The sequence below is a fragment of the Varroa jacobsoni genome, unplaced genomic scaffold (genome assembly GCF_002532875.2).
Source record: "Varroa jacobsoni isolate VJ856 unplaced genomic scaffold, vjacob_1.0 scaffold_1216, whole genome shotgun sequence".
Classification (NCBI taxonomy): Eukaryota; Metazoa; Arthropoda; class Arachnida; order Mesostigmata; family Varroidae; genus Varroa; species Varroa jacobsoni.
Window position 1 is genome coordinate 72,507 of NW_019214118.1, and position 17,047 is coordinate 89,553.

The 17,047-nt window shown below is 38.0% G+C and overlaps 1 protein-coding gene across 4 annotated transcripts; it reads right to left on the bottom strand.

Moving 5' to 3' along the window:
- Positions 1–839: 839 nt before the first annotated feature.
- On the bottom strand, positions 840–13,557 carry LOC111267748 (tyrosine-protein kinase hopscotch). Of its 4 annotated transcripts, XM_086971425.1 has the most exons (10): positions 13,120–13,557; positions 10,652–10,848; positions 10,316–10,417; positions 9,445–9,847; positions 8,791–9,192; positions 7,927–8,310; positions 7,385–7,581; positions 6,254–6,823; positions 5,786–5,885; positions 840–2,887 (listed from the first exon to the last, which is right to left on the bottom strand). In XM_086971425.1, exons 2-10 carry the CDS (start codon positions 10,801–10,803, stop codon positions 2,660–2,662), a joined length of 2,538 nt encoding a protein of 845 aa, XP_086827551.1. In that variant the 5' UTR covers positions 10,804–10,848; positions 13,120–13,557; the 3' UTR covers positions 840–2,659. The 4 variants fall into 4 exon arrangements, with proteins under 4 accessions (XP_086827551.1, XP_022701944.1, XP_022701943.1 ...); XM_022846209.2 differs by lacking the exon at positions 840–2,887 and having other exon boundaries at positions 4,000–5,885; positions 10,652–10,808; positions 13,120–13,538; XM_022846208.2 differs by lacking the exon at positions 840–2,887 and having other exon boundaries at positions 4,000–5,885; positions 10,652–10,821; positions 13,120–13,538.
- Between the last annotated feature and the right edge of the window lie 3,490 nt (positions 13,558–17,047).

Here is a 17,047-nt window from a genome sequence, read left to right on the forward strand (position 1 = left end):
TGGGACAGACTACCACGTAACTGAAGCATGGATTGTGTAACTACTAGCCAATAATTTATAAAAAAGAATATGCGTGTATGGACATGCGTATGCATAGATTAGCAGAATTGGAAAAGCTGAGCTCTTGCGGGCAGGAAAAGCAAGCGACAACTGAATGAAGAATATTGTCGCTATTTAGAATGCTCTTGGTTTTGCTGCTGAAATACAGGTTCAATGGTCGGCGTAACTATGAGTGGAGCAGCAATATGAATAAAACAGATAAACATGAAAATCAGTATAATAAATAATAATGGGGTAAAATAAATTATAACGGTGTAAGTTACGTAGAACGTACATTATAGCAGTATGAATAACGTAAGTCGTAAGTAGCGTCTGAAGCTCCTGAAACAAAGAAATTCGAGCAAACAGAAAAAGGACTATTGCATCAGGGCTCAGCTCGGACATAATGATGAAGATCGTAAACGGAGGATCGAAACGTAAATACGGCAGAAACAGCACCATTACTACCGCCGAGTTACATCTTGCTCTTTTGGGATTTATATATATATATATATATATAGACGCAGCATAGGAAAAATGGAAAGAAGACTAATTGAAGCGTGTATCACTTTATGGCTTCTTTTTTGTCTCTTGCTACATCACAAATTTTGATTGTTAGCTGTGAATAACAAAAAATTTCAACGAGCTGAAAGCCAATTATTGAGACAACAATATTCGAAATAAGTGTAGCGGCAACCACCAAGTGACAAAAAGGTTGTATGACAATGCGACAAATACAAGCATGTATGTAAACGCAAAAACAAACCAGCAGATATACCAAGCAATGAAAACACAGATACTTCAAAGTGCTATCTTCATTTTAGTATTGTTTTTATAGATATTCAGGAAAAGTCACAAGTATTACGTGAACACGTAGGTATTACGGACATAGCGACAATATTAGTGTCCTGTACACATCAATAGCAGGTGATGCCATATTTTACATGAGGCAGTTAGAATAACAATAGCAATAATATATAATGGAAAAAACTTTAGTCCTACCCTAAAATAGAAGGGATTTCCATTATCTGTTGAGACAATAAATCCAGCAACTGTAATGGAAATTTAAACTTGATCTGAATTTCTTGCAAAATGAACTGAGGCTACAACAGGCCATACAACATTTTACTTAACTAGGTTTTTTCTGTTTGGATGCAGACCTTTTAAATGTCTGATATCTAAAACCATACTACTTGTTTTCGATAAAAGGTAGCTGTCAGTTCACATAATTTGTTAATGATCTTACTATCACACTAACTTATCTGTCAATATGGTTTTCTCAAATAAATAAATATACCTTTGTCGTGTATGTTCGACTATTAAAAAGTATTTTTGTATTATTTTTTGAAGATTGAACCTATTGCGCATGTATTTAATAGAATCAACGAAATAAAGCATATGTTTATCAATTTATGATATTTTAAGATATTCAATTTGGAAAACTAGGCCAGTTAAGTAGATTTATTCAGACTCTTTTTAAAAGAATTTCGGATCTAATGCGGGATATATTCTTACGGAAAGATGAGACCTATCGCTTGTCAAAGATTATCCATTATTGGCTTTCAATTATGCTATCAATTATCAAAGTAATGTTTGCTGTTTATAAATATATACGCGAGCTTTAGGTTACTTGAGTCTCCTTTGTTGATAGCCTTCAGTAGCATTTGAGGATTGTAATCGGGTTCAAAGTCGAAAAATGCTTTGGGGGTAACTGAGCTTATTTCACAGACAACATTCTGTTGCATAGATGTATGTGTACCATTAATAATCAACATCTTCTCGGATAAGCCTACATAATTATTAGAATCCGTTGTTGTTGTCTATGTTTCATTAATTTGTATATGCGTGTTGGTAGAACCGTAACTTCTATGGACTAGTCTGACGCTAGACGTTAAGTACACGTCCATTTGTAGACTAAACTCCTATATATCTAAATACCTTAGGTACATGTCAGTTAGCTATGCGTAGTGTTTGTCGTGGTGGTCTATGCTCTTCCTTATTTCGTTTTTTTCACCTAGAAAAATAATGGCATTAGTGTAGCGTCATCCCGTCTCGTAATATATTAAGACATTCACGTGTCACGCACCATTGTACAGGGTTAAAGGACTCTGCCGTTTGTATTTCAACCTTAAAAAATGTGCAGTGCCTTGTAGCGTCATATAAAAGTATTCTACACACGATGGTTTTTGGAACGCTTTGAAATTTAAAAAATATGTCTACCCTCTACAGATGTATATGTCATAGCACATTTGTCTGATTTCGTTATGTATTTTTGAGCAATTTTAGCTACAAAGTAAGCTATGTAAGACGATACTGTACACGCTAATGACTTAAAGACCAAAGGCCTATTTTTGTTGCAAGCGCTTCGATGTCCAATGAAACTTAGAAAGGGAAACTAATTTGATCTAATTTTCCGTTGTAGTTCAAGTCTCCCTCCTTATTAGTCGTTACCGACCCTAAATAAATATCTCTCAAGAAGAACCTATCTACGTAATAAAACGTCACGAGCTAAGAAATACGTTCATTTACGTTCATGACAACTAATGAATTTCGTATCGTAACTGTAAGGGTATTATTTAATAGAGAAATTTGGCATCTACATTATATAAACGATTTTTAATCAGAGCCTTACAACATAGAGTTTACCAAAAACTATCATTAATGCAACGATAATTCTTGATGTATGAAGGTGAGGGGACGCAGCGACTATTATCTGATGATACAGAAGCAGTACACATCGGTCGAGCTGTCGGAGCAAAGTGGAGTGGAACAAGCAAAAATGCTCAACATTATGAGGTACTTGATAGTAACCTTTCACAGGATAAGTAGATTTATCCGCACTGGTATGCTGGTGACCAAAGCAACGAAGACAGTCAACGAGACGGCAAGAGTCGTTTCGAATACCCGGAAGCAAAAGAAAGAAAAGCAAAAGTCTTTTAGTGCCAATAGGCGAATCGATTCTCTTTTTCAAAACGCCGATCTGCATTGCATCGGCTACGACAACGTCCAGAAATAAAGCATTCCCAGAGGAAATCTCAACGGTCACCACCATTACATAGATACATAGAGACGTGAACACACGAGCCATATAATTTTTTCAAGATTTGAAACAAATAATAGTAGGAAACTGCGTAAAGATCGCATCTTCATACATGTATCTCTAGATCAACGTAGCACAAAACATCATAATTTTTCTTTTTTTAGCGCGACACAACGCGTTCGTTCGTGCTATTTGCAGCTCCTAGCATTAGCAAATTCAATACAACGCGGCAATCTATTTCTTTTCGTATTGCTTTGCCTTTCACATAAATATAACGCATGTTTATCTATTTTAATGTTTTTTGTGGGCACTAAAACAATGCGAACCTATTCCAAATATACTCCCTAAATTTCTATTATAACTAGGGGCCTGAGAAAAAATAGCCTAAAGATCGAGCGTAATTGCTATTAGGTAACTAATGTTAAAGACTCAAATCGTTTGCAAACTACGATCTGAGCTCCTTTAAGCTGATCTCGACTCAGCCCAAACCTATGACCTAACGGCTGTAAGTCCGCCGACTTACCCATTAGGCAGGCTCGGCAGATTAGTAGTTTGAGCTTTACATCCGCCACTGCCGGACTATTGAATATTGATTTTGGGGACTGATATCTCCGAGCACGAAACAAAGTAATCTACATCCAATTTTGAATCTAGAATGCGCTTGCACCCTTGCACGTTTTTAACCTTAATCTGTAAATACGTTATTTTTGCGGCAATATTGTACATAAGCAATATATCACCCAACAAACGAGTAGCGCTGACGTTACTTAGTTTCATACTTAGTTTCTTCTAAGAGTTCGATTCGCATCTAATATACGCACAATAGCATAATGGAGATCTATTTTCAGTATGGATTAATAGAGAGGCATCTACGTCCGTAATTAGTACACTTATTTTACCTTATTAATTAGTCATATTGCTCAGTGCATTATAGGATATTTTTTATCTACAGTTACATATAATATACACTAACAACAATTGTGATATATATTGTAAAGCTTCAAATGTTTTATATCCGTAAAATTTTCAAGTTACAGGCGAGCAACCAAAATCAATAATTCATTATATCCAGGCCCAACGGGCACTGAGCTATGGTATTTACAGTTACGAAAGTATTAAACACAACACATTAACCAACCTCGTCAATTATAACATGACCTTGTACTCAATCTGCGCGATGACCGTTTCGTAGAGCAGGGATTTTAATACGTGTATATCAAAACAAAGATTTTATTCTAAAATTGTAATTTCTTAATTTTAAACGGTTTCGCTAGGTGTTCTTTTTAAGTAGGGACGCGGAAGCGCACATTCAGATACTCAAAAAATAAAATATGTTGTACATTTTTTACTACAGTTTCGTCATTTAGCTAGAAAAAGACAAACTATATATTTATAAAAGTCAAAAACACTATTATCTAATGTTGACACATGAATCATCCATGTATCTAACATCGTCCGCTAAAAAATATGACATATTTAAAAAACACAAACATTATGCGCCAGAACTGAGCTGAAAACGAGTTATCTACTCAATTTTCATCAAATTGCACTTGAATGGATATTGTTTTGTTGTAACTGGAACGGCGCGTGTCTAATACGCGGAGTCCAACCGGCCGTGTAATATCCCGCCAATTTGTCTTGGCGTATTAATTATGTGAGCAGATCATTCATTCTATCAAATACGCCGGTTGTATCGGCTAGATTCTTCATCATGCTCAGAAGTGTGGCAAATGTCGGCCGAAGATTGTGGTCGGACCTCCAGCATTCCCTCATTATCTGGTAGACGTCTGTCGGACAACCTGGTGGCAGCGGCAAGCGATGGCCAGCCATGAGCTGTTCTCCTAAGTGTGTAAGTTCAATACACTCTGCTGGCATAGGGTCCTCGCCAAAGGCGAACATCTCCCAAAGAGCTACCCCAAAGCTCCATACATCACTTTTGACGGAGAATTTCCCATAAAGGATCGATTCAGGTGCGTACCATTTAATAGGCAGATTACGGTGCATCGTTTGGATCATATAGTATTCCCTATCAACAATGTGGGCCAGACCAAAATCGCTGATCTTGACACATGATTCGGATTTCACGAGGATGTTCCTAGCGGCTAGATCTCTGTGAATAATCCGCTTCCGTTCGAGGTATGCCATCGCATTGGCAATATCATAACCGTATTTAATTAGATGAGTGTGGTCTAGGTTGTTCTTGTTGAGTTGAAGATAGATCTGCAGTGAACCCAGTTCAAGGTACTCCATCACAAGGAGCACTTCAGGCTCTTCCACGATGCCTTTGATTTCCACAATATTTGGGTGTCGCAGTTTTTTCATAATCTCAATTTCTCGTTCTAGATCCTTTTGGCTAAATTCTTGCACCGAAGACTTCATTCTCTTCACTGCTACCTGCTCTTCGAATATGCCAGAGTACCTCGTCAGAGTTGCTTTGAAGACCATACCGAAAAATCCCTGTCCCAAAGGATTGGCTATTTTAAGATCTTTCTTTTCAATGATCCACTTTCCGTTGAGCAGTGCTGTTGCATCAGGAAAATCATCGTCGATTTCATCCAGACTAATGTCCGGCCTTTCTTCAACGTCAGTTGTTTCAGTAGCCACTGTATGATCCGACATAGCAATCGAGGTAGATGTTACGTTAGAGAACGAGTCATAATCTTTCTTCGGTCGGAATACAGAACTGAACCAGTTTCTGTGACTTACAATGCTCTGTTGGCTAGCAGTTGAGTTTCGCCGCTGCACGAGGCTTTCGTTTGGACGCGGGGGCACTGCCCGTAAGGGAGGTATTTCCGGAGGCTCAGGACTAAAACGTATAATGAGAGTAAATAAATTATGTATTTCTCTTAAGTTGCATTTACATCGTACTAAACGTTAATCAATAGCTATAATTTTCGGTTTAACTTGATATATTCTCAACAGTAACTATTAGAAATTACACAGGAATTATGTATTAGAAATTACACAGGATAAGAAATTTTTTAACGTTCTCGATGTATGTCAAAACTCACAAACACAATTTATACTTTCCATGGCTTGCCGATGTGCTCATCGCCTATCTTTGAGAGCTGCTGCTTTTACGAACTCTGTACATATTTTTTCAATATAAACAACAGCCTCGTTCAAATGACTTGCTAGCATTCTAAAGATAAAAACACCTGTGTTAGATCTTACCTGTTCATGGGCGGAGCCAGCCGGAGGCTCGGATTAACATCAGCATACAGGTTGAATTTCTTCGGTAGATAAATCTGATAAAGCAACTGATGGATATCTCGGACAATAGAACGTGGTGACCTACGTTCGTCAGGATCAGCGTGCCAACAATCAGCCACAATCTCGCAGAATTCTTGTGGAACGTCAACTAGCGAAAGGCGTTTGCCTGCGGCAAAAAACGCACGAGCATCGTCCATCGGCACAATCTCAAATGGATCTCTAGCGTAGTTGAAGATTTCCCACATAGTCGTGCCAAGCGCATACAAGTCAGCTTTGAGAGAATACGCCACGGAGCTCATAACTGACAAATACTCCGGAGCTATCCAAGGGGTATCTTGCTCATCATAGGATAGAACGCCCGGTTCACCTAGCTTCACCTTAAATGAGCTCGGGGCGCACTCAGCTACAAAAGCACTGCGACAGCGAATCTTTCCATGGACGAGCCCATTCTCCTCTAGATACCACACCGCTTTGGCTAGGCACAGGGATGCATCACCTAAATCGCCGATCGAGAGCTCATCACCTTTTTGCCTATAATATAAGAATTTTCATGCTAATGATAAACGTTTAAGATGCGACAGTACCTCACTGGTCATCCCGTCAGTATTCACAATTGTCGTTTCGGGACAAGAGCATCTAAACTTACTTAGGATATATTTAAGTGTTATAGATATATAACATTAACTTTAGTGACCTACGTTAAGGCAACTTCGACAAGAAAAAGTAATGTGTTTCAAGCAAAATTACATTAATGAAAAGAGTTGAATGAGCCATGTGTATAGGCAACTGATGATAGTATAATGCATATTAGGTAGATGGATCTCACATTTTCATGACCTAATCCTTTTGAATAGCTTATTAAGCATTCAGCCTCACAGTGAACTGGAGATAAATAATTGTCTAGATGAAAAGTAGTCATCATACAAGTATAATTTCAATCTGAGTAGAAGAAAGGATTTTCGATTCCTATACCGAAAACAGCACAAGTATTTCATGCGAAGGGATTATCTATGGTTGCGTCCCTGTTCTACTTGTACATAAATGGACGTTATAATGAAGCACTGAGATGTCCCAATGTTTAAATTAACTGACCTGAGAAAGATGTCGAGTGACCCAAGTGGCATATATTCAGACACAAGGCCAACCGGAGATACAATGATAATGCCCAGAATGGGTACAATTTCACGACTTCTCCACGTAAGCACTTGGTCGGCCTTATTCAGAAAGCTTCTTTGGTAACTGGTTTCGTTAATGAAACGTACGACCACATTCTTTTTTCCAAATCGACCCTAAAAAGCATACACGTTTAATTCAGGTTACATTATTGACTCAGGTTCAAATCGAAGTCCCCAAAATGATTTTCTTCTACGCTGCACGCGTAATACAGGTAATATTTATTGTATTTTATTCTCGAATTTATTTCTATCTCTATTCAATTTTCTAATTTATCTCTATTTTCATGTCAACAACAAAATTGGAGGTTGGTAAAGTTGGTCGCACTGCATTTTCTCTCTACATTTTCCATTAAGTATAATTTATACACAAATATATATGCACAAGTTCAAAGAGATAATTACAGAGTTAGGAAAACATAACCAAACTTAGAAGATGTGGCTCATTTGTCAAACACGTACTCGCATGACTTTTTGCTGTAGTGTTGTTCGGAGGCTAGTCTCTAGATGTATTTGTTGTACTTTGAGAACGACGGCTGGCGGCTCTTTGTTTTCATTTTCTTCTCCATTTTCTGTAGCTTTCCCCAATGGCCGGCAGAACTGGAGTCCGGTGTTGTCATACTCTGATGGAGGAAGCTGGTAAAGTTCTGGGTTACCAGGACGTAGCCGAGCTTTTACAAGTGAAGATATTGTCTTAAACGCGTTTTCTTCGTTATCGCGATCCAGTCGGTAGTTTCCGTCAGGTGTTTCTATAACGGTGCGAGCCTCGATGCGACCATCAGGCAGGATCAGGTCAACCACGTAGGTGCGATAATGGATATCGCTTTGTCGGACAAGGTAGCATCCCTAGAATTTGTTGTCAAAAAAAAGCAGTGTAAGGACAGAGTATGTGGTTTTAATCCTTGTCTCACAACGACTACAGTTATACTAAAATAATGCTTCAGATGTCGTATATAAAAAAAAAAAAATTATATTTATCTTTCTCGTCTTAGGCGATTCTGCTTCAGCATGCCTTATACCATTTCTGGCCAGAAACTCTATTAGGGAGGTCATAGCCGGTTTCATTAGCAACTAATTACAATTGACCTCCGTCAGGGGCGTGTGGCGATTATTTATGTATTTACAGCAAACAGTGTGTCTCACCCTGCATAGCATTTTAGATCTTTGAAGAAAACGTACTCCACGTTTTCTTCAGTCAAAACAAAGTGAATGGACCTCACTTGATGGTGCACATACTTATGTCAATACGTGTGGGCTTTCTAGAGTCGTAATGTATTTTGTTATCGAGCGATAGTGAACCTCTCTATGGCTGAGTATTTTACGTACCTGTCTGCTCTCATTGTCGAGAAGTTTTTTCTGAGAAACCGCCGCGGAAATGGGGCCATGGATTCGATTTTTTTTTAGATACGTAGTTGTCGGATTTTGGAGTTGCCCACAAAGAGATGCCATGAATTTTTCCGACATCCGGTAATATCCATCAAGAAGAGTGAGAAATTCCCTCACCTGTCGCTCATCGTCAAGCTTAATATTTAGCGGCTGTTCATTAGTGATATGCATCTCCACCTTTGCTCCGTCTAAATTTAAATAACACAACTGAGAAATCAGGTACATGTCTTTCGAATCACCCTCGTTGATGCGTAGACCGGGACCTGCCGGTTCGCTTAAGGCTCCCATTTGACCCACGGCCACTTCACATTTGCGCGCCGTTCCATTTATAAGAATCTGCGCCTAAATTTTGTTGCGATGACAGAATATAATACATTTTATTAGCCTAGAAACAGATTTTGTTTAGAATCTAGTTAATTTCAGGCTGTTATCTCATAGATCTCATTACGCCTGGCAAGCTCATTTCAAGGAATTTAATAACCTGAATAGGGGAACCAAGTTTGTTATTTTTGGACAAACGCAGTAAAAAAGCCAGTTTTAAGATAAGAAGAAAAGTAAGTAAATTAATTATATATTTGCCTTATGGCAACTTACTTTAAATTTCTCTTGTCGAAATTCCTCAAGACTATTCCAGACTGCTTCAATGAATGTGCACTTGATGTACGGTAGACTGTTGTTACACTCCTTATAGCCATGTTGAAGCGACTGCATGAATTCTTTTCCCACGATATGTCTCTTCCACCATGGAAACTTGCAATTCGAAGGGAAACTGCTTTCCATTAAATCGTCAACGGTTTTCCCTTCTGGCCTTTCGTCCTTTTCTACAAGTTGTCTCACATAATCGCTGACAAGAAGTCCGAATAATTTATGTTCAACCTCTTTATTGTGGTTGTGCTGAGTGTATCCGTTTAGGAGGCAATACCGAAGTTGGTGGTAATACAGGTCCATCGTAGGTGTCGGAGAATTCATTAGATTGTCTATTGATGCTGGATGGTATCTGAACAAGCACGAGATGACACCAATTTAACAGTCAACCGAGCGTACAGCTTAAAAATATTTCTAAATAAAATCTCAAAGTGACAAAGTGCCTCATGCACAAACGGGAGGCTCAAATATATAGTATTATAATTAAATAGGGCATAACGTTCGCCGGTTGCAATAGGTGAAGTGTGTTACAACTGCGTCTGCGGAAGCTGACACGTTTTCTTACATTTTAGCATTCCTTGCTATATCATTTCTTCGCTTGTAATTCTTATGAGATTTAAACCCTAGGATTATTAGACAGTCAGCTAAAAAAATATAGAAAAAATTATTTCCAACAGCAAACGTGGTAATTTAATCTTTATTTTATTTTATCTTTAATTTAATCTTTATCTTTATTGAACCATTAGCTCGTTCTAAATGTGTAATACTTAAACATAGACGATAAAATTATTTTAATATCGTCACACATATTCTTGTTTACCGTATACGAATCTGAAGCTCATAATCTTTGCCGTCCCCTCCGATAGTATCTTCCGGTACCAAATACATACTCAGTTTTTTATCGTAGAGCCCTGCCAAATAGCTGAAATACAGAACCGCTATCTGTTAAACCTATTATAATAAACTGATGAAGACTCGAATTACTATATACTGTGTTCGCAGGAAAGGCTTCGCCAGGTCTTCAAACTTTATGTTTGTTATTGTAGAATAGCGCCTCGACAAAGGGTGCGATAAAAAAAATGATTTTCGCAAGGAAACCAAAGGGCAAACTTTAATCGTTTAGATAAGAAAAGACGCAGTAGATTTTTCTGCTAACCGAAAAGTAGGTGGCACTCCAACGAGTTCACAGGCCCGCTGGGTGAGATCATCGACCAGAAATGCGTCACGCGATGAAACCCGAATCGGTTGTACCTTGGGGATGCACATGTCCACGACGATCTCAGATTTGGTGTTGGCATCTGCGGTCATTGTACCTAATGCAGACGCCTCACATACAAGGTAAAAGAGTTTGCACTTATATTAGTGCAAAAATACCGAATAATGAATGTTACTTGTTGACGTGAGCATATTTTTGAATTACGCAAACATCAATTCAACGCTAGGGCAAAAATCGTTTTTCTATTTTCCACCCTCAAACTGGGCGTTAAAAGCATTCGTTTTACTTAGCACTATATTCATATGAATGCAATGCACATATAAACAATTTACCTTACATTATATGCGACATATAGACTCCAGAAAATTTGTGTCTTTATGTAACAATATCTGCTTAAAAGTGTACATAATTTTAGCGATTCCAGGATCTAAATTTCGAATACTGAAATACATCGCCTCCTTTTTTACTAGTTTCTCGAAGAAACCTGGTACTTGCTACCGCAAGATTGCAAAACGTGGAAGATATTTTCTCTGTGAACATTGTTAGTCTGACGTACAAATCAAGTTCTTAACTACTTAACAACAACCTTATTATCATTTTGTTTTCATTACTATTTAAAAACAAAATTTCCAAGCTCCAACAACCTCTAACGTGTAACCTGACAGTTTCGAATTCTTAGTCGTCCTTACAGCTTAGTATATCGTTCGCATTAGCATGTTACCCACAAACACGGAAATATTTGCCATCATTCCACCATTGATCCGTTAACCCAATGGAGCTGCTTGTGTTTTTGTTCGTAAACGTAGAAGTTTTATTCCAATATGGCTTATGCTTCGTTACACGTAAGGGTCTATTTAAAATGTTAATGCATAGAAACTAGCTGCTTGCACGATCGTAGGAGGGCCAATAGAGCCAAAGGACAAATGTAAAGGATACGTGGCTACGAGGACGAGCTTGTGAACCTCATGACTTCCAATGTCTTAGACGGTTCAAGAACCAGAAACTGTGAGGCACCCTTGACAGAAACCCGGCCAAGGAAGAACGCGAAGCACTGGCTGACGAACGATTTCCTACCAAGGCCAATCATCATACGTTGAAACCTTTCTGGTATCCCTCTGATAATGATGCGGTAGTTTTGTTCACTTTCTATAGGAGAGTCTGTTAATAACAAGAACTTAAACTGAAACGTGAAGTTGCTGTTACACGTCGAATATGTCTACGTGATTATCTTTGCGAAATATTTCAGGACATTACAAACACCATAAATACCACAAATTCCATAACTGAAGCTGATTTTGGAAAAAATGGCATTCACGTATTTAATCGATAGATTCAAAGTGTAGCATTTAACGTGTTTGATATAGAATAAAGCGCAAATTTTAAGCTGCTCATTTCAAACGAAAATCACCATATTGGACAGCAACAAGTTTGAGCGTAGGAGTGTTTGTTTCAGAAAAAAAGGACTCCTAATTTTCGACAGCTGTGTATTGATGCCTTCTTCATTGGTAAAGAAGGGGAGTCCTTCTTTGATGTATTGAAGTATTATGACGCTTTTTTAATTTAAATGGAGTAATACGTTCAAGGTCAATCAAATTCAAAGAGAGGTCACTATTAAGGTTATTCCAATGTTGTATTTAATTCTAAGTAAAGGAAAAATTACTTCCTTTAAATGCTTGTTTGCAATTATACACCAACCTTTTGGTGATAAACTAGCCATGCAGATGACGCTAAATAAACAAATTATCGTGATTCACAGCTGCCCTTTACACTAATTTTATTACTTGCGCAGTAAATGGTAAAATATATCTATCAAAGTGGCGCTTTTTATTTCGAACCCACTCCGATTTTTGCTCAACAAATTTTGAACGGGCTTTCTGTCGTAGTGCTGCCAAACCTGGCAAGTTGGTAAAGTTCTATTTTAAATTATGTGACACGAGTTTTTTTATTATCATCAGTACTGTCCTCCGTTATCTTCAGTGTTCATGAACTAACGTTTAGTTCGTTTGAGGTGTCATTACAAAGATTTGTCAATTTTGCATTGGTTTTCGTGTTGTCTTAGTTAAGGGCAGTTTTCATTGGATAGTAATACAAAAATTTGACACCACAAGCAAATAAGGATACTTCCCTCAAGAGTGACTGGCCAAAAGAGTAAGTTCAGTAATCTACCGGAAAATATATAAAATTGCACATTGATCAAGAAAGTTGGTATTTCCTACTTCAGTGATGTTATTAACAGTAAATGTAGTATCTTGATATTACAGTACTTGAAATGTATTTCTTTTCAACATTCGGTCCCATATATCTTATTTAGTTTGAACAATGTAAATTTTGGATACTTTCCGGTCAATAAAACACTATCAGCTCATCGAAAATCTATCCTAGGAATTCACTATCTGTAGAATACACACAATATAGAATTCGTTGAAGTGCAATTATTGAGAAACCATTAACACGGTCTATGGGGACTTCATTCACACAAGAACGAATTCCTATTTTTGTGAATGTTTCTGTTTTCTCGAAAATCTGAGTTCTGACAGAACTTCACTTCACCAGTTGTACACTGTGCTTCGACACTCGGGCTGACCCAGAGCTCAGGATAACGTTTCCTAAGCGCACAGAGAGCGTACAATCTCGCGACGGTTAATAAAACATCGAAGCCTTCTTCCAGGAACCTTTGAGAGGTTACAAAGCAGTGCACGCACGTACACACTAAGCTCAACGCCGCATTGTCGTCATATATGTAGAGATCGCCGTCTGTTTATTCCATTGGTGTACCCAATACCTACTTCCAAATATTAACTAAACGGCGGTCTACGTTTTTAATGTGCTGAACAGCACGACTTATCTCTCCGACGAATAGCCGCAGGAAAGCAGGTGAGGGGGCAAAAACGCGGGAAAGCAGGCGCACGGTAATAACCAACCATGTCCCAGCGATCGCGTAGTGGTGAAGTGTTTGCCTACTGAATGAAGGGCACGTACGTTTGTTCAGACCCGAAACCGGGCATAAACGTACGTTGCTTCGTGCAGGAGAACCGCGCGTAAATTCAAAAATCATTACTTAAACTACTTATACTAAGATCTGACTATGTTCGTAAAAATGCAGGTCCTTCAGCGTAATGGTGAATGTCACTAGGCGGAATAAAAAATACTGATTGAATAGCGCGGTTAATGGAAACCACACATACTTAAATAAAAATCAAAAGCATTATAATTTATTTTTAATGTGGGATTTTTCGTGTTATAAAATTGACGAGCGTTTCTGCTTGAAAAGGCATTAGTACAGCATATAGAATGGAATCCCTAAGCTACTTATCGAACATGATTCTGTGTCAGTGCACTCTGCGGCAACACATTTCGTATCCATTAGATTAAGTGGAGTGAGCCGGTTCCGAAACGTATGAAGATAAAAGAAATCATGCATTCTGTCTGCAAGCTATTTAAGTGATCTATAGAAAATGAACAAACTTTTTATGGACAACACATAACCTTTTACCTGTTCACAAAACATTTTGAACCTCGACCATGCAAGCATTAAATATCCCGAGGTTGGACGAACCTTGTACAACGATAGGCAACAGTAGATAAGGTTGCAAGCCTAATGCAGATTCGAGATTTCCTTTCTTTTTTCGAGTTTTTGATTAGAGTCGCAATACACTGGTACATCAACTACTTCCGTGCACATCTGTCTTTCTCTTAGAAAGAAATTATTTTATGACAGAAAAAGAATTAAAAAAAAAATACGGGTCTAGCTTGCCTTTTCCTTATAAGATGTCAGTTACAATATAACCTTCCTTACTCATTATCTGTTTCATTTAATCTAGAAAAAGCCTATACAATGAGGTAATCACTGTCAGAATTCAACTACAGCTACATAAATTCTTAAGTTTTGATTCCATTACTATTAAAGAAGACATCGAGCAACCCAAGTTACTCCAGTATCCATCTTCTCTTGATGACCGGTCCTGGTAGATCGCATAGTTATGGAGTTTTAATTCATCTACATCATAGACCTTCTACTTTTCACTTGTCACACTCGATCCTTAGCTTTTATTTCGTTAGGGACCCAATACAAACCAAAAAAATACCATTATCTTCAGTTCTATTTTTCGCCTACCTACGCGCTTTATTTCTCAAAGAAAACCGTTGTTGAATTTTTACAAGATTTTGATGACGAAATGCCAAGACCTGTTTTTCTATTCATATCGTTTCTACTCTCCGCTGGTTTCTGAAATCCTACGAGCTTTCATTATGCATTTATTTCTTGCAACACAGGTACTTATAGATTGACTAAATGTTTCGAATATAGATAGTTAATTATAAGTGCAGTTTATAATAGAAGCTGTACAGATGTTAAAATAAAGATGCAATGTAAACAATAATCATTTGCTTTTATTTTTATTACCATTTCATGACGATAGTAGACTAAACCACTCCCAGCCTCGAACCCGCTGACTGTTGCTCTCTTCGGAAACAGCGATCAAATTGTGTGAAGCTTTACTCTGTTCAACTCGATAATCATCTTTTGTACATTTCTCTTTCTGCGCCGCTGAAGTTCACTAACTCTCTTGAACTCTTTATACTCAAAGTTGTTCAGTTCAGTTTGTGTCTTTTCGATGTCATTATATAGATTCTACAAACAAGTAAAAACATTTAATCGTTTGTTTGAAAATGCGTTCAATATACTAGACGAAGGTAAAACGGGCACAGACTAACTGGGACATTGCTTGTGTAAGAAGACAGGGTAACTTGCCTATAGACAGGATTTACGTACCCAAGTGGCATTCGTTTGATGTATTAAACAGACTGGGGAAAAATGAAAGATTTAGAGTGATGAAAGATGTAAGTGTCGAGATGGCAAAGTCCAGGCTTCCGATTGAAAATATAAGGTGGGCTTCCAGTCAATACCGGCCCCAACTCAAATGTGAGTCTGTTTACTGACAGCTGTCGGCTAATTATTTTCTAAATTTTTGTCTTTACCCTATTCTTGTATAGATCGAGGAATGGAGAGCTGTCCCCAAAACCTTGTGAGAGTCAACTAAATATTCCATTAGTTATTATTAGGTGACAAAAAATGAGCAAAAATATACCAAAGGTTTACCTGAATGTCCAGGTGATCAAATTTACCATTCTGAATCTGTTTTTGCATAGCCTGATTTTCCATTTGTACTTGGCGTTGGGTACGTTTCGAAACAAGTTCCCGTATTCGCAGTAGCTTCTCTGCATTCAACCTTATATTGGCTTTTTTCACGAGCCTTCGTTCAGTGTCTATCTGGTTATTAACATCTCGGATACGAGCCACTGCTGATTGAATTTCATCTATTATTTCCGGCCTTTTCTTGCCATTACCACGAACATGGATCCCTGAACCAGTACTATTTAGGTCCGCAGAAAGCTCGCTTGGACGAAAAGGAATCTCATTCACCTACGTTCAGCCGAATAGGAATGAGAAAGATAAGGCGTCCAGTGTCACAATACGCGTGTTTTCACAGAGCTCAGTTGCTATAGCAGAATTGTCGCATTTTTGTAAGTCGTTACCGAAACATTTCCTTTATCAACTTAATTCTCCTGTGCAAAATAAAATGTCTCCGAAGTTAATAAGGTTGCAAATAAAATGGTGGAGACAGTGAATAATCGCCGTATGAATACTCTACCCGCCAATGCTGAATTAAATGCTCTAAAAACGTTTGCACCGCTTCAATATCCATGAGAAGCTTTTCCTTTTCTTTAGCTGTTTCTTGGTATTGTTGACTAAGTTCAAAAGTGTCCGCCTGCAAGCCTTCTAGACGGGCCGAGAGATGCAGGACAACACGGTCCATCACCACCTGCCGGCACGTCGTCTTTCTTTTTAGCGCTGTCACATTCAATTGATAATAAGCAAAATCATACCTAGAATGACGAAAAATCCGCGCATGATACAACTGTTTGCTATAGCTATTTTTGACTCGACAAAGGGATGCCGTTTGACGAGACAAGCAGGTCACGTTATGGCGGTTCAAATCACTTATTTTCGAATCGTGCGTGTAAAATGTCTCTGAGACATCTGACTCTATATATTGTATTTCAATCAAGTACAAGTGAACTGCCAGCATCGTGAATTGGACGTGTTACAATGATATCGACGCCATACTCGTTTGAACTTGATTTGACGATTTATTTTACAAGACCGTCGTTGTTTTTATTATAGTGCGCTGATAATGTTAGGTTTTAAATAATAGATGAATGGAAATCAGTAATTAATAAGCTTCCTCCAAAAGCCTTGATTCGTAGCAATGAACAGTCAGAGTCGTAGAATATTAGGTTCCTCTAGGAAAAAAGAACGCGAAATCAATATATATA

Excerpts from the sequence above, each read along its gene's own strand:
- LOC111267748 (XM_022846209.2), bottom strand. The coding sequence starts at position 10,803 with ATGACCGCAGATGCCAACACCAAATCTGAGATCGTCGTGGACATGTGC. Across the intron at positions 10,418-10,651 it reads GGAGTGCCACCTACTTTTCG|CTATTTGGCAGGGCTCTACG; the intron begins GTTAGCAGAAAA and ends TCTGTATTTCAG. Across the intron at positions 6,824-7,384 it reads TCACTCGACATCTTTCTCAG|GCAAAAAGGTGATGAGCTCT; the intron begins GTCAGTTAATTT and ends CTTATATTATAG.